The 22515-nt window shown below is 42.7% G+C and overlaps 1 protein-coding gene across 1 annotated transcript; it reads right to left on the reverse strand.

The window, feature by feature from the left end:
• Positions 1–6702: 6702 nt before the first annotated feature.
• Positions 6703–21025, reverse strand: CZH5orf63 (chromosome Z C5orf63 homolog). The gene is made up of 4 exons (XM_065045695.1): positions 20613–21025; positions 14459–14579; positions 9244–9300; positions 6703–8478 (listed from the first exon to the last, which is right to left on the reverse strand). The coding sequence occupies exons 1-4, from the start codon at positions 21008–21010 to the stop codon at positions 8299–8301; spliced, it is 756 nt and encodes a 251-aa protein (XP_064901767.1). The 5' UTR covers positions 21011–21025; the 3' UTR covers positions 6703–8298.
• Positions 21026–22515: the final 1490 nt, after the last annotated feature.

Here is a 22515-nt window from a genome sequence, read left to right on the forward strand (position 1 = left end):
CCCGCCCCCGCCATGCAGCGCCGCCGCCGCACTGCCCGGCCCGGCTCAGCGGCACCCGCGGGGCGGCAGCGACAGAAAGGCCCGGTCCTCAACCGCCCCCGCGGGGACTCCCCTCGCGTGGCTTCCCCCGCGGGTCTCCCCGTGCCCAGCGTCGGGCGCGGCGGGAAAGCCGTGTGCGAGTCTTGGTGTTAAATGCAACGCCGTGACACCCAAGTCTGGATTAAAAAACAAACAGGCAGGGAAAAACAACTCTTCAGCTTCTTGTCACAAAGAAGCTAAAACCTCAAAATACCTGTTCCTTGGCAGTCTGAAAGAAGAAGCTTTTCTGAAGCCTGCTGCAAGCGTGAAGCTTGTGTTGATCTCAACGAAAACCTCCAGGTCCTTGAAACTCTGTTAAAGCTGTGTGTAAAGTGACAGCTCCAAGTTCCTAAGATAGCAATGAATAACCTAAAGGAAACCTGAAGCCTAATATTTTGGTTTGCTTAATTATAGTTCTCCATTTCATGTTCTTTTCAAAGCAACCTTGCTTGCCTGATTCAAAAATGAATGAACATCGCAGAGCTGAGATAGTATCTATTTTGCTCTATTTCTGTACAAAGACTGTGTCCTCTTGATACAACTACACATTAAAACGCCAAGATACACAGAAATTTTGCTAGAAGGCTAACAACATGGGGGTTTTGCCTTTGGTGTGCTTTCCCACCAGTGCAGCAAAAAAACCCCAGCTCTGCACGTGAATGCATGTTCACTCCCAGTGACACAGCTAATCTTCCCAATGGAACAGAAAGATGCATACAGGTGCCACCTGTGTATTAAAATAAAAGGAGAGGCCCCAACACTGGTTGTTGGAGTCACTTAGTAAATCTTGGCAGAAGGCAGGTGGGTTAAATTAAGCAGAAATTTACATGTTCACTGGAGTGGGAACAGTAAGAAGTCATTTGGCACCCAACCTTGCAAACTGATCTGCAGTGACAGCCCTTGGCATCATGGAGACCTTCCTGCAATGGATGTCCCACGGCTTAGAGCAGAAACTTAAATTTGCATTTAGGCCTACACACACACCAAATCGATGTGTATAAATGTGGTTTCTGACCACTTTTTTAAGCATCTGAATTTTGTAGTGATGCTTTTCAAGCAATTGTCTCCAACTAAGCAGACTGTTTTGTGAGAAACAAGATCAGTGACACTGGTTACCAGTGAATTGGTGTCCGTCATCCCATAAACTTCCTTCCACTGCAGCAACATGACTCCTTGACATATTTGCTGTGGTATGCTCTCTGGATGAGAGATGTTAAATGTCATGATCAGTACAGAACTACCCTTCTGCTGCTTGCTTGGGAGTAGCTGGCCAAAATGCGTGGTGGTTTCATTCAGCATGCTTTTCCCCAGCTGGTGGATATGGATGGAGATATTTCCATGACCTTCCTGGGACTGTAATACCTGAAAACAAAACAAAACCAACAAAGAAAGCAAACAAACAACAGCAAAACCACCACCAGCTGGATCACTTTCTTGAACTGGCCTCTGGGTTAAAGGTTCCTGGGAAGGAATCAGAGAAGGGGAGAAGTCTTAGACTGATACATGATTAAATGGTCCAAGTCTCATTCCTTCATGAGACGGGCTAAAAATATATGGCCCATAGTAAGGCCCTGGGTTAAAGCTGACAGTTTTATATGCCCTAATCACTGTAGTATCTAGGTACATTCCAATAATGCATGACAAATGTTGTTATTTCATTTTCTCCCCAGGAGAGGGGAATGTAATTGTATCTCATTGCAGCAAGATTTTTATATGTGTATGACTGGGGAGGATTTATTTTGTATTATGTGCATAGAGTTTTGGTTAACAGTATGAACTCCAGAAAGGCAATATAATGAAAAATGTGGAAGGTCCGGAGTGGCCTCAGTTGCTGCAGTTCATTCCACAGACAAGACAGACACCCGAGACTATCTGTCTCCTGGAGGAACTCATTTTACCCTTTTGTTATCCTGGGGAACTCTCACCTGAAGACGAAGACCAAGAACTAGAATTTGATCTGAAATCCTATGAGAGGTGAGGGGAGGACACACCATGTTTTTGTTGTTCTTACCATGCCTTTTGCCAAGGCAGCACAAGTGAGTGTTCAGTTGGAGTTCCCTAGATGCTGAGGCTTTCCTGTTCAGATGCATCTCACAACTCCAGTCTTGCTCTGCAAGAACTCACGTTTGGGTATTCAAAGTTCAGCAGCTTCACCAGAATGGGACGGAGCCTTGCCAGCAGGACGTGATAGAAAACAGACATTGTATTGGTACAGTATAGTGCAAAGCTGACTGGAGAGTGATGCCTCTGTGCAAAAAATTGAGCTATGATCTTGCAAACACTTGCAAATGTGGCTTTGTTTACTTCCACATGTTGCTGCAGTTGTAGTTAATCCAGATGGCCATGTGATTAAAGATGGATGCGTGTGTAAGACTGAAATAAGAGTTTAATACTTCCAGAATTGGCTAAGCCTACATGCAGATTTTTTGCTATTTTGGTGAGTTAGATGCTAATAAGAGAGATAAAAAATACAATATAAATGGGAACTCTATGGAAAGAGCTTTCTTTAAAGAGCTAGGAGGGAATCTGAGATTATGTATCCAAGGCCAGTGTGGATGGCAAAACACTGTGCTAGGAGTGCTATGTTTAAAGAAATGAGACAATCCCTTCTACGTCCTGTGTGTAATTTAGAGACACAAATAAAGAGTCAGGGAAGTAGAACATATAAACAAGTAAGCCTGATGGGTATTTTTATTTATAGCTCCTGGGAGAATATAGGACATTGTTTTTTAATTGATCAGAAACAGGAAATAAGTTCATCTTGGATTCAAGCTCTTTTTATATTACAGATATAGTACACCATGGAGCTTTTGCACTCCTTACAATGTTCACTGTCAAAAGAGTAAATTTGCTTTTTAACAAAGCTGCATATGCCTCCATAAATGTATATTCAGTACGGGCATATGCCTTCTCATTTTGTGGTTATACTTCAACACATTTGATTTGAGAGATGGATGTGCTGGAAGACCGTGGCATTTATTATATTCAGAAAGGAGAAAAACCCCTCACATTTACAAATGATACATCCTCTCTTGTTTTTGGAAAATTAAGATGGCAGACCTGCTAGTCATGTTAAGTCACACAAGCACTTGTTTGGTCTCCCCACACATCAAAGCAAATTGGAAGTAGTTAACTGAGGTAAAATCCTGGTCCTATTGAGGTTAATGAATTATTTTGCCTACAGGATCACGAACTAATATGACTAGGACTGAAAACGGCAGGGAAATCGAAGATGATGCTGAAACATGTCTCTTTCTGATCTGCTACTTAGAAGATGTGAACTCTTAGTGTTCACGTGTGAAGACAATCATTGAGTGCCTAATTATTCCACTGAGCAGAGCTGCTGGCTTTGGAAGAGAAGGTGGCCTCCTGGAGTTTTTACTTCAGTAATTTGTATTCCTCAGAGAAGGTAACAGAGAAGGGAATAGTGTCTTCAGCAACCTTGACACAACCAAATTTTGCAACAAGAAACCTGCAGTAGCATCTACAGTCCAAAATTAACCAGGAGCCTGGTACTTTTATCTATAAACAATTAGAGTACAGCTCCTTCTTTGAGGTGTGCCAAGGATGCTCCACATTTACATGTTTCTGCCTCCTATATTTGTGTCCAAACTGATGAGAACACAGCTTTCTCTCCCTTAAAACAGTAGAACAGTAACATCTTCTCAGATACTGCTGGAAGGCTTTGGCAGTAGATCTCATCTTTTAGCTTTGGAAGGACAGGGTGGTGTTTGGAGAGGAGTGGCTGGCAGTGATCTTTCCATACCATAGGACAGTCACCCTGCAGTCCCAGCCTGTGGCTTGTACATGGGTCTACAATGACCTTTCTCACATACCTGAATCTGCTACTTGTGTTGACAAGGAAAGTAGGATTGACACATGCACAACGCAGGGTTTTGTTTGATTTTACACCAGAAGAAAAGTTGAAAGAAGCAGCCACCCCTTCTCTGTCCACTATATTAATATGCAGCTAGTCAGAACTAATGGAAGACCTCCATCGCACTGATAACAGACTAGGCAATAGACAAAAGCTACTGTAAAGATCCTGTTATCATCCACTTTACAAATTATAGGGGAGGGGAAAAATCTGGCTCTTGCTACAGAAGAAAGCCTCCGCAGTCTGAATGAACAAAGAACACGGGATTCATCATCTCCTATATGATTAACAAGTTTGCTTTTGGCTTCCATTTTTTTCTTCCCAAAAGAGACCTTATTAAAAATAAAACAAAGCAAAATTGCTCTCTGATGGCTATTCCATCCTCTGTCAGTGATGCATATTGGGAAATGGGGCAAGTCCACGTGACTACTGTCGTTCATATCTTTGAGGTAATAATGTTTTATTTTAGAAAAGCACTTGAACTATGGTTGAAGAGTGCTGTATACCAGTTCTGTTACTACAAAAACCTCAGCTATGAAAAACCTGGGCCTTCTGAAACTGTCTCATATTATAGAATGAAAACAAATGGTGCTTGCTGATACAGAGGTAATTCAGACCTATTATTTAACAGTAACTTATGGTACACTTTTAAGTTTGACTGTAGAATTCTGAACTGCAGAAAGTAAAGAAGTTTTCGTCCCTATGGTACTTTTCTTCTGCCAATGGTAATGAAAAGCACTGTGGATAGTGCAAAGCTATGCTGCAACAGACATACAATTGTATGATTCAAGAAGCCTCTTGGTATTCAAGTTTTACCTTTTTTTTTTTTTCCTCATTTTGGAGAAAGTGTCACACTTAACGCTTTGCTGGTTTACTCAAGTTCAGTCACTTACTCCTGAGAAGCTTGGGGGTTTTTTAACAATCTTCTCAACTTACTCTTCCTCTACAATGTGACGGAACACATCAGGGTAAAGCAGCAGGCTCTAAAGGTAAAGTAAGGCTACAAGAAGAATAAACTGGTCACTTGAAGGCAGGATGAGCATTTTCCTTTAGAAGCAATAATTGATTGCAATTTCAGTTTGGGATCAGTTAGAGAATTGCTTATGAAAAGCCTTAAACAGGTTTAGCAAGATTATTAAATTTCTACACTTCTCTCCAGTTCTTGCAAATCTGCTAAGCTCATCCTTATTGATGCCACTCTCTTTTCAGACCTCTTGAGGAGGGTGAAGTGCCATGAAACTGAAGTTTCTGAAGTCTTATAAATTTCAGAGTATAGTAGATTATGTGGCTGAACTTACCTAAACTTACCTGCTATAAAAAAAGCACAGCTCTCACTTTTGGGAACTCTTGGTTACTTTAAAATCCCTTGCTGACTGGACTCAAGATGCTGAACTGGAAGAGAGTCTTAATTTCCCACCCCATCTTGCCCCACTCAGTGGGTAACAAGGGAGACGAATCTTTATAATCCCCTGAAAAAGGCTATCCCTGCTCAGCAGGGCTGCAGAGGTGGCGGTGTCACTGCAGTGAGTCAGAGGAACAATATTAAACAATTTATTGGTTTTTCTAATGACAAACAGCAGTCAAGAAACTGTGGATAAACATGTCAATGGCACAGGCGTGGTTTCCTTATCAACTGCTTTAAGGCAAAAACACACAAAATCTGATAACAAGGAGTAAAATATATTAAAATTGAGGGGAAAAACAGAGAAAAAGGGGAGGAGAAGAAGGGAGAAATGTACTGATAATGTAGAGATTTCACCACCTTGGATCCAGCGCTGTTGTCCTGAGTTGTGGTCTTGATCTGTAGGTGGTGGGTTGACACCGTAAGTGTGCGTACTCACCTTTATGTAGTCTGGTCAACTGTCCTATGTCTGCCAGCCGTGTGTTCTAGAAGATTTGGGTGTTCTGGAAGATTCGGGGGTGGGATCAGCAGCACATACTCCCTTCCAGCAAGTTGACCAGAGTTTTACTTGTCAATAACTACCTGCATGCCCAAGATGATGTCCCACCCACAAGAGGGAAGTAGAGGAAAATAGTCTGCTGCTCTCACTCTGCAGGGTTCCATCCTTCTCTCTCTCCAGGTTCCCCCCTTGCAATGTTTCCTGCCTGAGCTGTTTGAGACAAGATAGGGCAAACTTGACGGTCTTAGACATCTGTCAAGTGTCCCCATCAAAATTTCTAGTGATGAGAGAAGACTGATTGCCACCATGGTATAAAGAACAGAAATGTAGCAGGTAGGGATTTGCTTCTGTGCTAAAGGATTCATTAAGTAGATTAAAAATACAAATAATTTTTTCCAGTGCTTATTACAGACTCTTAAATATAAAACAGTTTACTTTTCCTTATTCTTTCTCCTCCTCTTGAAAATATATTTAACAGGTCTTTTGCATCATTGGAAATAATGCACCAAGACAACTGCAGTAGCCCTTGATAAAACTGTATTCTTGCCACATGATAAATTGATTTGCAGTTGTGTCGCAGATAGAACTGAAATGTGATTCCTGTCAGCGTAGCAACTGGACTAAATTACCACAGAACTCTAGTCCATAAGACCAAACATTGTTCATATAATATCAAGGAAGTTTGTTTTCTCTCTTCACTGGATTTGTAATGATGGAGAACTATGCCACAAGCATGCCTAATCAGGACAATAAACCATATACAAGCATAGATTTTTTTAAAGAACATAACTGGAGTCTAAGGGAGAAGTCAGATATCTTAGGCCAGGAGAATCTTAAAAGATACTCTTAGGGTTTCATACTTTAATTTTATTAATTTATTAGCATTCAGAGAGACATATTTGGAGATATTAAATGCTGTTTTCACTACAGATTTAGTTCTTTTGGCTCAATTATAGTTCACTCTATTTTTATTTTTTCTTGTGGCTGGGAGTAACTCAGGTACTAAGGAGCTCAAAACTTGCTGTAGTAGATAAAATAGATTTAAGTGAAACATATGTTCATCCCATTAGAAGAAACATAAACTATTCATGTGTTAGCGACAGTTGGCCACCAAAGTTGGTCTATCACTCCCCTTCCTCAGCTGGACAAGGGAGAGAAAATGTATCAAAAGGCTTGTGGGCTGAGATCAGGACAAAGATCACGCACTCACCAATTAGCATCACCAGCAAAACAGACTCCACTTGGGAAAATTAGGTTAACTTATTACTGATCAAATCAGGGTAGGATAATGAGACATAAAACCCAAATCTTAGAAACACCTTTCCCCCCACCCCTCCCTTCTTCCCAGGCTTAACCTTACTCCTGATTTTCTCCACGTCCTCCCCCGACAAGCAGCACAGGGGGACAAGGAATTGGGGTTTGAGTCAGTTCATCCCATGTTTCTGCCACTTCTTCTTCCTCAGAGGGAGGACTCCTCACACTTTTCCCTTGCTCCACTGTGTAGTCCTTCCCAGGAGAGACAGTTCTCCACAAACTTCTCCAAATGTGAGTCCTTCCCACAGGCTGCAGTTCTTCACAAACTGTTCCAGTGTGGGTCCCTTCTAAACAGGTTGCTCCAGCCTGGGCCCATCACAGGGTCACAAGTCCTGCCAGCAGACCTGCTCCAGCCTGGGCTTCTCTCTCCACGGGTCTACACGTCCTGCCAGGAGCCTGCTCCAGCTCCAGGGGCTCCTTTGGGCATCCACATGCACTGGTACGGGGTCCTCCCTGGACTGCAGATGATTTCTGCTCCACTGTGGACCTCCATGGGCTGCAGGGGAACAGCCGGCCTCACCGAGGGCTGCACCACGGGCTGCAAGGGAATCTCGTCTCCAGTGCCTGGAGCACCTCCTGCCCTCCATCTTCAATGGCCTTGGTGTCTGCAGAGTTGTCTCTCTCACATATTCTCACTCCTCTCCTCCAGCTGCTGTGGCACAGGAGTTGGGTTTTCTTTTCTCCTTCTTCAAGATGTTGTCACAGAGGCGCTCAGCCTTGGCCAGTGGTGGGTCCATCGGGAGCTGGCTGACATCAGCTCTATCAGACACAGGGGAAGCTTCTAGCAGCTTCTCACAGAGGTCTCCGCTGTAGCCCCCCAGCTACCAAAACCCTGCCACACAAACCCAATACAAACACATTTCACTTTATTTGCTGTTATGTAGCAGCATTTATTCCCTCAATAAAAAGCCAGCCTAGGATAGCAGCAAATGAATGGTACAGAAAAGGCTGCTACTAGTGAAGCTGGGCTGGAGGATAACACACACACAAAAAATGAATCACTTAGTTTTTTAGGACACGGGTACTGTACATTCTAAGAAACATACGGCAAGGTAATGAATACTGCTTTTTCACCCAATTTATGTTGCACAGTCCTTTCAAATGCACACCAAAGCAGCTGCATTTTCTTCACTGGTTTCCATCATCTTGCAACTCCAGCTTCATAAGCTGGTCCTCAAACTTTTGAATGTCTACTTGATGCTTCATTAGGAACTTCCCATTTAAATGAAAAACAGGTATGTCATATTTGTATTTATCATACCATGCTGAGTTCTCTGGAAGGGTAATATCCACCTCCTGCAAAACAAACTGTGACAGAAAATAACTATGTTAGTACTTTCAGGGCATTGAAAAACAACACTTACCTTTCCTTCAATTGATATTTTTTTTTTTTCAGAAATGCAAGGAAGTTTTCTTGGTGCTTTTGGGTTTATTCTTCCATGTTGTAGAAAACTGCCAATTTTGTGCATACAAAATGTATGCAGGCACAATCCTTGGCTGCATGTCCACAAAGAACACTCTCCCTAGTCTAGAACATTACTCTTGACCTTCCATGCAGCCTCCTGTGAACACCAACCACAACAAATGTGCAGCTGGCAAAACAAGAGGTGCCTGTTAGGCAGCAAAGTGCAACACCCTAATGATTCTGTTAACAGTTTCTTCTGTCAAGAAAGGTCTCAAAATCTGGCTGAAGAACAGAAAAACTGTAATCACACATAGTTCAAATATTTGAAGGCCCACTTACTAACGTCCTTCCCAAATGATACAATTACTTGCCTCATAAAAGTTGCAAACTCCTTTATCAGACAAGGCAATACAAAAGCAGTGGTTTTAAAATATATTGCAATATTGCAATGAGGCGTGTATTGGTTTACTTTGCCAATATTTGAGTAGCACTGTCACACAATGCTTTTGATAATGAGTTTTATGGAAATCAGTGCTGAAATTGTCTTGAATAAGTCAGCCATAAAAGAATAACAGATGCAAATAAATCCAAGTAATGTTCTTTAACAAAGAAAGAATTCTGATTTTTCTTTCTATATAGAAAATGTACACAGTATTGCAATACGTTACCCTTTTCTTATATGGCTCAAGCACTTCCATTGCTTCATCACATAGAGGGCATGGTTTCTAAAGAAAAATATTCAGACCAACTTAAAACATACAGTAAAACACACAGAGACAAGTGATCATTACTGTAAATGTGGGTTCCCTCCCCCATACCACCCTTCTGCTTTCTAGATGTTTACTTTTTCAGTGCAGCATGGATATAAAGAAAATAAACTATTCAGCCACAGAATTTAATTATATTTCTCATTTGTTATTATTTTCCTCATGGTACAAATTAACACTTTTCAATGGCTCTTCTAAAGGTGGATTCAAGGCCATGGTTTGGAAGGTCATGCACAGAGGCCTTGTTTTGGTCAGCAGCAATGAATATTCAAAGCATTGCCATCACCAGCTGAAAACAACTGCAGGTAGGAAGTCACACCAGTAACTTCTAATCTGTTTCAGATCGAGTCACCTGGGTCAGCCGAAATAGCAAAAGAAGGTGATTTAAGATAACTTGGCTGACTTTGCCTGAAAGGAAGTAAGCATGATCCTCCAACTTGCAGAACTGGCAGGATTGTAGCCTCCAGCAGGGAGAACTGACAAACAGCTGCAGTGTTTTGACCTGTGGTGGGGTGAAGAAAATCTCACATTTTTGAAAACTCTCTTGTCTCCCACTACAGTTATACAGCTGACTTCTGTTGATCGTGCATTTTGACCATCAGAGTAGTGTGTAGCTGAAGGAGTGACTCACATGAAGGCATGCTGCTTCAGTGCTTGTAATGGCAGAATTTGGCCTATACTTCACATAGTAAAGTATACGGTGGTGAAGGTGATGGATCTGTCCCTCTGCCATGAACTACCTCTCACAGCTGGAAAATACCTTCTCTCTCTCCTACCAAAAGTTTTCCAAGGGCTTGTTTAAACATGAAGTTAATCTGAAACAGCTACTTCTTACTTCCTGTATGTGAAATTTATTTTGATTAAATACTCTTTTAATTCATACAGAATCTAAATTGTCTTTCCCACACATACAAGTCCCTGTGCTCTGAAAACCTATGCAAGACAGTAAAGATCAACAGTGCTGTGTTATTCCTAGTTTTTGTCACTTTTGGAGGGAATGATAGACCTGATACTGGTGACTGACAGGAATGCCTCAGGATCTTTCACATCAGTTTTGTAACATGCCAGGCTCATCACAGTCACAGTAGGACATACTCTGTTCCCCTAGGCCTGTGGAGAGCTTTCTAACTATCACATAAATGCATTTGACAAACTAAGCTGATACCATATCCAGGATAAGAGGGTTATTAGGGGCAGTCAGCATGGCTTTACCAAAGGTAAGTCATGCTTGACCAACCTCATAGCCTTTTATGAGAATGCAACAAGGTGGATGGATGATGGCAGAGCGGTGGATGTGGTCTACCTTGACTTCAGTAAAGCCTTTGACACAGTCTCCCACAGCATCCTCACAGCTAAGTTGAGGAGGTGTGGTCTAGGCAATAGAGTAGTGAGGTGGGTTGCAAAGTGGCTTAAGGAAAGAAGCCAGAGAGTGGTAGTCAACGGTGCGGAGTCTAGTTGGAGGCCAGTATCTAGTGGAGTGCCTCAGGGGTCAGTACTGGGGCCAATATTATTCAATATATTCATTAACGATTTAGACGAGGGAATAGAGTGTACTATCAGCAAGTTTGCTGATGACACTAAGCTGGGAGGGGTGGCTGACATGCCAGAAGGCTGTGCTGCAATCCAGCGGGACCTGGACAGGCTGGAGAGTTGGGCGGGGAATAACCTGATGAAATTTAACAAGGGAAAGTGTAGAGTCCTGCATCTGGGCAGGAACAACCCCAGGTTCCAGTCTAGGTTGGGAAATTACATATTAGAGAGCAGCGTAGGGGAAAGGGACCTGGGGATCCTGGTGGACAACAGGATGACCATGAGCCAGCACTGTGCCCTTGTGGCCAGGAAGGCCAATGGCATCCTTGGGTGTATTAGAAGGGGAGTGGCTAGTAGATCAAGAGAGGTCCTCCTTCCCCTCTACTCCACCCTGGTGAGACCACATCTGGAATATTGTGTCCAGTTCTGGGCCCCTCAGTTCCAGAAGGACAGGGAACTGCTGGAGAGGGTCCAGCGTAGGGCAACCAAGATGATTAAGGGAGTGGAGCACCTCGCTTATGAAGAAAGGCTGAGGGAGCTGGGTCTCTTTAGTTTGGAGGGGACTGAGGGGTGACCTTATTAATGCTTATAAATATATAAAGGGTGAGTGCCACAAGGATGGAGCCAGGCTCTTCTCGGTGGCAAACAATGATAGGACAAGGGGTAATGGGATCAAGCTGGAACACAAGAGGCTCCACTTAAATTTGAGAAAAAACTTCTTCTCAGTGAGGGTGACAGACCACTGGAACAGGCTGCCCAGGGAGGTTGTGGAGTCTCCTTCTCTGGAGACATTCAAAACCCGCCTGGACATGTTCCTGTGCGACCTCACTTAGGCGTTCCTGCTCCAGCAGGGGGATTGGACTAGATGATCTTTTGAGGTCCCTTCCAATCCCAAACGTACTGTGATACTGTGATTCTTAGCAAAGAATATGTTTTCATTACTGTTACAGAATTACAGAATGTTAGGGATTGGAAGGGACCTTGATAGATCATCTAGTCCAACCACTACCTGCTAATAATAAAACTGGAACTGGTTTAAAATCAGAAAGTGAACTATTTAAACCAGGAGTAAAATATGTTTAAACAGAGCATTTATATTAGTACATATTTTTCAGGAGAACAGTGCAACAGTATGTGTACCATCACTTGCTTTCTAGTTATTTATAATAAGGCTACCTGGATAAAGCTGTCTTGGACAATCTTCTCTCTCAGATATATATCACAGTGGCAAAAGGGACTCCTACTGCTGAGGTAGTAAAAAACTCTTCCCAAAGTGACATATGCTGTGTTGATAGCTAGATGTGTTAGCCAATACATGTGGTATAAGGGACAGTGTTATTTCTACAGATAATTGCCATTTATGTTGCTGTCGTGGTTGAACCCCAGCCAGCAACTAAACAACACAGCTGTTCACTCACCCTCCCCAGACAGGATGTAGGAGAGAATCAGAAGAATAAAAGTGAGTAAACCGTTGGGCTGAGACAAGGACAGTTTAATAAGTAAGGCAAAAGCTGCACATGCAAGCAAAGCAAAACAAGGAATTCATTCAGTACTCCGCATGGGCAGGCAGGTGTGCAGCCATCTCCAGGACAGCAGGGCTCCACCACCTGTAACTGTTACTTGGGAGGACAAATACCATCACTCTGAATGTCCCTCCCTCCTTTCTTCTTCCCTCAGTTTATATGGTGAGTGTGACATCACATGGTCTGGAATATCCCTTTGCTCAGTTGAGGTCAGCTGTCCTGGCTGTGTACACTCCAAACTCTTTGTGCACCACCAACCTACTCACTGGTGTGGTGGTGTGAGGAGCAGAGAAGTTCTTGACTGCTCAGTGTGTTATGAACATTATTCTCATATTAAATCCAAAACACAGCACTATGCCAGCTACTAGGAAGAAAATTAACTCTATGCCAGCCAAAACCAGTACAGACTGCTGTTCTGTGGTCATTTTAAGCTAGCACTGGTGCTGAAGGAAGCAGACTAATCTTCCTGCTACTGCATCTTTTATGCTGCCACAAGCACTCAGCTCTACGGCAGAGCTAGTCAGGAGAACTGATCTGAGTTAACAGTAACCTTGCAAAAAACCCAAACCAAACCAACTTTGTTTTTAACCTGAAGCAGTTGTTGCAGATGCTTGTATTGGCATAAAAGGGGCCTGCAAGGGGAAAACTATTTGGCAGTGGTAGCTTCTATCAGTTTGAAGTGGCTACAGAAGTCATAGCTCTCCCCTGTCTTCTCCTCCTCTTTTCTCCTTATTCTTAAAAATACAAATACAAAAGGAAGGAAGGGAGAAGGAGTTAATTAGCATAAACTGAGTGCAGATTAGATTTATTTTGACATACTCTACATTTTGCTTTGCAATTGCCAGTGGTATCAGACATTAAAAACATTTTAAGTTAAAAACAAACATATTCAAGCAGAGGCCACTTTAGAGAACTACTTGAACTCTGCTTTTAGAAAATTTGATTTCATACAGTGTCTTACTAATTGGAAATTTTAAAACACAAACCAATCATACAAAGAGCTTTTTTCCAGTTATTTACCCAAAGGTAAGATCATTATTCCCTACCTTATCACATTTGCATTATGAATGAGTTCATGCAGAATCAGGCAGGGGAAGAGAGAGCTGTAACTTTTAAGTACCATTCTTGTTATAGCATGCATTGCTCTGATTAATAAACAGATGGTGACCTTTTTTATCCTATTCATATCTTCTTCAGTTAAAACACTCTTTATGGCTAGGGATGGTATGAACAAACATTGTGCAGGAGGAGGAAATTATTGTAATCACATCCATCTCCAACAGATAACGCCATACTGATGTCAACATTCTGAGTCCTTTGCATTTCTAGTGATTCCCATCTTAAGGGTTACATCAACCATACAAATGCAGCATAGCCCACTGTGTACCACCCTGTCCCAAAGTGCAGAGGACCTCTGCAGGTAACACAGGCTTTATGACAATTCATGAAAGGTGACAGTTCACAAATGACCATTCCTGCTGATCACATCTGTTTTCTAACTATGCTTAAGAATCCTATCTGCTCATGCTACAGAAAAACCTTTGCCTTCATTTTACTCTTGATAGCATTACACAGACAATACAGCATAAAGAGGGTAAAGCACAATCTACTTTTTCCTTGTGCACTACTAACACTACTTGGATATATTTTCAGTCTCACAGGCAGTGTGGAAATTATAAATATGAGTGCTTTGAGGAGCCTGCTTCGGCAGCTGATGCTTGTTCTGAGCAGATTATGTAAAACAACTCATCTTTGTTCTCCATTTCCAGGATGAAATCCTGGGAGTTAGAGAACAATTTTCAACTAGTGAATGGACTGTAGTGTTACTGAGCCACAACTGTCCTGAAATCTTCATTTCTTGGTTGTAACTACTTGCTTGCTACAATGAGAGTAAGACTGTGCTGTAAAGCCTGGTGTGGAAGAACCCCAAAGTAAAATACCCAATACTACATCAATTTGAAGGGGACGAAAAACATGACCAAGCTCTTTCATCTGGGATTCATGTACATTAAAGCTGATAAATATGCAATCTTGCATAGCTTTATTCCATAAACAACTTTTACCTTGGTGAATAAAGTCAACACTGGCTTATTTGTGCTGGTTGAACAGAGGTGTCTCCCCAGTGGACTGCATGAATACCTTCCTAGTTGCAGTGTTCTGCTCAGAAAACAAAGCACCATTGTCCTGTTAAGACAAAAATAAAATGTTTAACCGTTTCGTGGCAGGTTATAGCTAATGAAATTTACTCTTAACATAAATGTGATAATTAAATTGCAGTGCTAAAATACAATCAAACCATTTTCCCAGGATTTTTATGTTCACGGTATCAACACCTTTATCAGAAAAATGGTTTACTATGTAGCATGCCAGAACCATTACATGGCTCAAAGAGTGTACTTCCATTTTAAAAATGACCCCTATGTTTTCTTGCTGAAATGCCTCTTTTAAATTCCCTGACACAAATGCTGAGATAAATGCATTACGCTGTTTCAACTGCATAGATGCCAGTAAGAATTACATGATATTAGCAAAATGCAAAATGCTGTGCTTTGAACCTCAGTAATCTTGCTGCAGTGCTTGACATATTCTACTTACTAAAATTATTCCATCAAAAACCTAATCTGTACCTAATCAGAATATGCTTTCTGCAGTGAACAAAAAGCTGCAGCCAAGACAATTTAACTTGGTAATATCCAAAGCATGCACATTGCTGAGTCCTGCAACAGTAAATTAATTTATGAAAGATGTTGATGGGTTTGTGATTTCTGTGGAAGAGTTTAAGTAAATTTAGTGTTGTTGAAGGGTATCATACTGGAGTCTTGAAGTCACCTATTTGTAACACTAATAACAACAGTGCTTCCTTTACATTTTTGTCTTAATGAGAAATTTACATGGCATTTTATGGCTGAAATGGAAAAACCAGAAGCAACAGACAGTCTGTATGGAAACCGTTGGCAGATGTGACATTTAACATCAGAGTTTACACTGGGGAAAAATCAAGTCCTTTTTACGTAAAGTCAAAGTGCTTTTGTTCAGACATGACTTAACCGTAGTTCTATTAACTAAAGCTAACCACAAACACACAAGGTAACGGCACAAGTTTAAATAACGTAAGTAGCAGCAGGACTACATTACAACTGATAAGCATGCTTTAGGAAGTTCAGTAAAAAAAGAGCCTAGTGCATTCACTGAATCTCTCAGTACTAACATTATATAGTTTTGTTCAAAGAGAGGCAGTTTAGCCAGCATAACTTCTAAGGAAGAACAAAACATTGTAGCGGACTCTACAGTTAAGGCTACTTGACTGCTGTGTTTCTAAGCAACAACCACAAGATAAACCAAATGGGTGACATGACACTGCTCCACCAGCCTTTCTGCACTGCCAAATACACTTTTTTTTTTTCTAGAAGACTCTGGTAAAGGTAACTTGCCATGTTTCCAGAAGAAGTTTCAACAGAGAAAATACAAGGAAAAGGTATTACCCTTTGAAAATAATAGCCTGAATTATCAAATTTCAGCTGCTAGGAAAGAACAAGAATTCTTATCTTTGAGCACATAAAAAATAAAGTTGTCTAAAACAGGGTACTCCACAATGAACAGGCTTTGGGCTTACTGTTTAGTTTGCGTCAGAAAGGGTTCTTCATCTGTACATGTCAGGCTTGATACCAGTAAGAGTCAGCTGCAGGTGCAGAGCAGTACACATGCTGTCACTGCAAAGTTGCAGGCGACTGGTTCAGCACACACTGCCATAGCCCACAGTCCTGGCAGCTACTGCATTTGTTTTACTTAGTCAGGTAGAAATCTAATTGTCTGTGATTTTACATAATGGATACAAAAATAAGCTTTGAACCGTTTGGAAAAATGCAAATCTGGATGACAGTAAATAGCCTCAGTCACACTTAGAAATGTTTACATCCATAGTAAATAGGTGCCCAGAATGGATGTGGTTTTAGCATAAAAAATCGTAGCATGTTGGCCTGCTCACATGCAAGATTAAAATGCCAAAGCAAATAGTCTGCATTCTGGCAACTTTTTAAATGAATGCTTTTGTTGCCAGCCTAGCAAGCCAAATTTCGTGCCTTCAAAACAAGGAAAATGCCTCCAAATTGTTCTGTGAACAGCAGAATGGATAATGGCTAGATTTCCATTTATCTTGTTCCTCCATATATACACGTATACAAAATGGTCCTGGTTCACTCCTTCATATACCCTTTTTTGACCCCTCCATCCTCTAGTAAATTTGAGTCCAGTGGACAACTCCTACCAAAATATCAACTGAAGGGTAATGGATAAGACAATATCAGTATCTAAGCTTCAGGATCTCACAAAAAGAACTAAGCAGTGTCTTACTTCCTCACCAATTTTAACAGCGTCTGTGGAATTCAGGAGCAAATCTTCATTGACCAGTACTACCACTGAAGCAAGTCTGCTGTTTCCAGAGTTTGCAGAAGACTGGCCGAATGTTTTTATAAATAACCTAAGAAAAAGAGAGTCCTGGCCGTCAATTTATTCACCCATGTAGAATTATACTAAGGGCATACTGTAAAGCCAGTTATAAAAAGACTTGAAGGACTAATCCTGATTTACAAAATGACCCATTTCCACCCAGGGCCCAGTCATGCTCTGCTCTTCCATCAGCACAGAATCATAGAATATCCTGAGTTGGAAAGGACCCACAAGGATCATCGGGTCCAACTCCTGTTCCTGCACAGGACAAACCCACAGTTCACCCCATGTGTCTGAAGGCATTGTCCAGTCTCTTCTTGAACACTGTCAGGCTTGGGGCTGTGACACCTCCCTGGGAGCCTGTTCCAGTGCTCCACCACCCTCTGGGTGAAGAACCTTTTCCTAATGTCCAACCTAAACCTTCCTGGCACATCTTCCTGACATTCCCTTGGATACTGTCACTGGTCACCAGAGAGAAGAGATCAACATCTGCCCCTCCTCCTCCCCTTGTGAGGAAGCTGTAGCCACCATGAGGTCTCCCCTCAGTCTCCTCCAAGCTGAACAAACCAAGTGACTTCAGCTGCTCCTTACAGTTTCCCCTCCAAACCCTCCACCAACTTTGTAGCCCTCTTCTGGACACTCTCCAGTAGTGTAACATATTTTTTATCCTGTGTTGCCCAGAACTGCACACAGCGCTCCAGGTGAGGCCGCACCAGTGCAGAGCAGAGCGGGACAATCACCTCCCTCGCCCGGCTGGCAATGCTGTGCTTGATGCACCCCAGGACACAGGTGGCCCTCTTGGCTGACAGGGACACCGCTGGCTCATGTTCAACTTGCCAGCAACCAGAACCCCCAGATCCCTCTCTGCAGAGCTGCTCTCCAGCATCTTGTCCCCCAGTCTGTATGTACAGCCAGGGTTGCCGTATCCCAGGTGCAAAATCTGGCACTCGCCCTTGTTGAAATTCATAAAAAATAAAAACCATTAAAAAAAAAAAAGGCGCATAAAAAAGCATAAAGCAGTTTGAGACATCTAGCCCTCAGGGAGGGTGAGATACTGTCAGATGGCATCATGTTCCCAAAGTAAACATGATACAGCTTGATTTCCCTAGGCTTCCAAAGCCCACAGTTGCCAGAAAGCATCACTTGGAAGGAGAGCAGTGAGACCTGCTACATTTAACCAGGGATAAAGCATAGTGCAACTCCAGCTTCACAGGACTGCCACTGAGACTCTGCCCCCATAGAAATTTGCTTTTAAATCAGTAGAATTTACTAATCGTATTTTACTGGGTTAAGTAAAATAAGATGTGGAAAAAACTAAGTAGCAGTGGTTTTGCACAAACACTAAAGACTTCTAATATTACAAAGGTTTAAGTATAGTTGCTATTGATCAGGAGCTGGTGAAAGTGAATATCTAATCACTCACCAGTCAAATCTGCTGCAGCAGCTCAATTTGTCTGAACAGCATTGCAGAGCCACACAGGTGTTTAATGCTTGCACACCACCTTGTGCACAAACAGGTTCCCAACACTGACCTGCACTAAGCTGAGGAACATTTCTGGAATGCAGAGCTCCAGCCACAGAGGTCACTTCCATGCTGGCTTCATCACTGACAAAAAGTGTTGCACAGATGCCCCACGACATTCAAGTCCTACTCACATCTGTATTGTATCTGTCTTTTGTTATGAAGTAACTAAAATGCTACAAACACACACAAAATCTTTCAACATGATTTTTCAGGAGCTCTCCTTAGCCTGTCCCCAAACAATTATAAAGATTTGTCTGAGGAACAAAATTAATATGTAATTCATATTAAGGATGCTTGCAAACTTCTGAATTTACCCTTTTGTATACTACAGAATGATTTAACAAATGATGCTTGTAAGTCTGGACTTGGCCCATGCTGTTTTGCAAAGCCAAATTGGACTAATTTCCTGGTAACAGAATTTCCATCACCTAATAAATCCTCATCTCCTGGAAAAATAAAATGTGACACTAAAACTAGCCATTATTTAGACGAGACAATAATCTGTATAAACCTTATTTTAGCATCAATCAAGGAAAGGCAAGCACGGCTGTTTTTCTCTCCAACTATGTACCCAGCGATGCAATATACTCTTCAATAATCTCAGCTTCAAATCACCGATATGCTATTGTCTGTGGTTCTGAATGTTTTATATGCCTAATGATCAACATATATGGACATGACTATGTCCTGTTTTCCATGGATTTGTATACATATACAACAGGATGAAATTATTATGACTTTGCAGGCATTTGTCTGTATACAGTTGACATTCATGTAGAATTTGATTTTGGAACCTTAACCTGGGTTTGGCAGCAAAAAGGGATTGCCTGGACAAATCACAACACCTCTTTCTGCAAGGTAATGGTAACACATCAGGAACATGGAAAACATTACATTGGAAATGTCCTAGACATTTTTTAGCCATTTGTCTTAAAGAAACTTAGTATCTATTAAACTGACCCTTACCCCCCACTTAATGCTCACTCTAGTACGACAGACAATGAGGAAAGCAAGCAGATGCAAATATGTGCTGATATGTGCAAATGCAGATGCAAATATGTGCTGATGGCCCAAGTCAGTGGTGGTTTAAAACAGCCTTTTTTTGTTGCCCTTCATTCAAAACCAGCTATGGTCATCAAGGAAAGCAAACTTGCTGGCTGAATGCTGCTGTCATTTTGATTCCTTAGCAGGGAAACGCTGAACAAGAAAATATGGTGCCACAGCAAGAGACCAAGGAGGACGTGTGAGTAAAGACACCAAATCCTGCAGTATTTGAGATCCCCACATGGTTTTTACCCCATCAGCCTCTTTTCAGAGGGGGCATGCGAAATACAGGAGAATCTTGAGCCTCTTTTTGCAAATACACGTAACTCTAAAGGTCTTTAAGGAAGAATCAGGTTTTTACACCATCTCAAAATTAAAAAATATAATCAGTAATACCACTTGTTCCTGTGAGGTAATGTTACATATCAATCAATGCATATTTCTATACATTTTCTCCTCCAAACTGCAGTAATCTGGGGTAAATGCCACAAACCCACAGCATTCCATCCCAGAAAATATTAAGAGTATAATTTCATCCCACTGTGCAACAAATTTTGATAGTGATCACTCCAGAGGTATCCATTCTAGAGTCTGGTCCATGGCCTGTAGTCCAAATTTCTGACAATATAAAAGGCAGTCAACAGATTGCTGTAATGGCCACAAGTCTATTTCTAAACACAGAAGAACTTGCATGTGCAATGGACCATTAACGTAAAGTAAAATTATAACAGAGTTTAAAAGACTGCTATACACATCTCCATTTGAAAACTTTTCAGCTCAACGATCTATTCCCCGCCAAGGGCCGAGCAGGAGCCAAATCCGTAAAGAGCGTATCCAAACGTCTTTCCATTGTCTCCTGTAACGAGATGCTATTTTCTAAACCTGTAACGCCCTCTACAGATAGACATTCAAAGCACACGCAGAACCGGGAGCGCAGGCGAGTCGCAGCGCCGGCCGCCCGGGGCTCGGCCAGCGGCGCCCGATACGCTCTGCCCGGCTTCTGCCTCCCGGGCGGCCTCCCCAGGCCCGGTGCCGGCAGGAACTGCGGCCCGGGCCCGCCGCGCCTGCAGCGCCAGCGCCGGGGAGGCCCCGCGGCCCGAGCTCGGCACCAGCCGCCGTTAACCCGGGCGGGCCGGGGCCACTCCCGAGGCCCCGCAGGACGAGCCGGGCCTACGGCAAGGGCCCGGGCTGCGCTCACCCACCTGGCGCGGGCTCCCGGCGAATGGCGAGGGGCGGCGGACGGATCCCGGCGCGGGCAAGGCGGCGCGGCCCCGCCGGGCAGGAAGCAGAGCCCGCCGCCGCTGCGGCGCCCCCTGCTGGTCGCCCGCCTGCCCCGCACGCCCGCATCTCTCCCCTCCCTCCTGCCGCGGCCGTGAGCCCGGAGCCCCTTCTTGGGGGCTCCCAGCTCCCACCGAAGCCCCTGTCTCGCCGGGTGAGACTGCGTTCTGTAAGACGCAGCCGGCGGAGGCGGCTGCCCTGGCTCCCGCGGCTGCCCTCCCCGAGCCGGAGCAACTGTGGGTGTCGGGCGTGAAGTAGTGGGGTTTTTGTTTGTTTTGCTTTTTTTTGTCATTGTCATTGCTGTTTTTCTATCAAACCGCATACCTGGAATTTACTTGTAGCTACAGGAAACGTATGTACTTGGATGGGTATTTTTGCCAACCTTTTAAGTTTTGCAAGTGTAGTTTTCAGCTGGAAACTGCGAACATGCGTACCCACAATGGATCTGTGTTCAGGGGATCGAAGCTGATGTGCACACGGAATGCAGAGACGCAAGGTGACCGCAGAAAGCCGTCAATGGCAGTGACGGTCTGTAGATGGGAAGGGTATCCCGGCAGTCATTCTAATTCTCACAGATCAAGATAAATCACACAGGAAAGTGCATGAAGCAAGAAATTTCTGTGCTATTTCCATATTTTGCATGGTAGCTCCTCCTTCTTAAAGCTGCAGAGCCCTTTCAAAGCACTAGCAAGAGAAGTTCCATATTCACTAATTCCTTCTTTTATCTTTCTCTTTTGAATAACTCTGTTTAAGAAAAATGCTGCACTATTTAAATTGAAAACATTCAGAGAGCTTGGTGAAAGCAAGTTGAAAGAATAAGTATTCTGAAGTTCTGGAGGTGTCAAAGTAACATTGAGGTGCATAACCTTGGTGCTAAAAAAATGCATGCATTATATAGTATATTTTCTTGAGCATATATTTACATGTATCTCTTAGTACATGTTCGATTGCATGCATACCGAGCAGTTATCAGAAGTAATCCGTATTAAAATCTGTAGTCACCCATTTTCAAAAGTCACATTACAAATTATGTCTGACAAACAGAGAGTAAAATGCTAACGTGCATACTCAGATTTGCTGACTGTGACTCCAGGTCAAATGCTTCTTGCACTGGGTCACACTGGCAATTAGAATATATAATGCATGAATGCTGAGAAATAAACACCACCAAGAATCCATGCCAGACACAGCTTGGAATCTGGAATAGACCACAGGGCCTCTCCACTTGGTCTGACCTCCTAAAATGAGATCCTTTAGAAAATTGCTTTCAAGAGAGTACTCCAGGTCCACATGACAGAATTGTACTTGCTGGCAAAAGCACCATGTTGTTCTAATACCCAGTCTACCTACAGTACAGAAAAAGCAGGACATCACTATCTGATGTAATTTCACTGTCTCAGCACAAATAGGAAAGGATTAGGAGTAAGTGATGCAAGCAGTCATAATTGTACAAGTTATTTTAAATCCCGGCCTTTGCATCCCTAACTGAAACACTGAACATAATTCCATTTTGGATGGAGGAAGTACATGAGAAACATTTTTTTTTTCCAGAATTATATTGTCAATCTTATAATCACAGAATCAAAGAATAGTTTGGGTTGGTAGGGATATTCAAAGATCCTAGTCCAACCCCCATGCAATGAGCTGGGACATCTTCAACAAGATCAGGTTGCTCAGTCACATCCAGCCTGGCCTTGAATGTCTCCAGGAATGGGGCATCTACCACCTCTCTGGGCAAACTGTTCCTGTGTTTTACTGCCCTCACTGTAAAAAAATTCTTCTCCATGTCTGGCCTGAATCTCCCCTCTTTTATTTTAAAACCATTGC

This window comes from Columba livia, chromosome Z, assembly GCF_036013475.1.
Source record: "Columba livia isolate bColLiv1 breed racing homer chromosome Z, bColLiv1.pat.W.v2, whole genome shotgun sequence".
Lineage (NCBI taxonomy): Eukaryota > Metazoa > Chordata > Aves > Columbiformes > Columbidae > Columba > Columba livia.

Coding starts and splice junctions, on each gene's coding strand:
- CZH5orf63 (XM_065045695.1), bottom strand. CDS start 21,010: ATGCGGTTTGATAGAAAAACAGCAATGACAATGACAAAAAAAAGCAAA. Junction 14,580..20,612: donor TCGCCGGGAGCCCGCGCCAG/GTGGGTGAGCGC, acceptor TTGTCTTAACAG/GACAATGGTGCTTTGTTTTC. Junction 8,479..9,243: donor TTGAGCCATATAAGAAAAGG/GTAACGTATTGC, acceptor TTTCTGTCACAG/TTTGTTTTGCAGGAGGTGGA.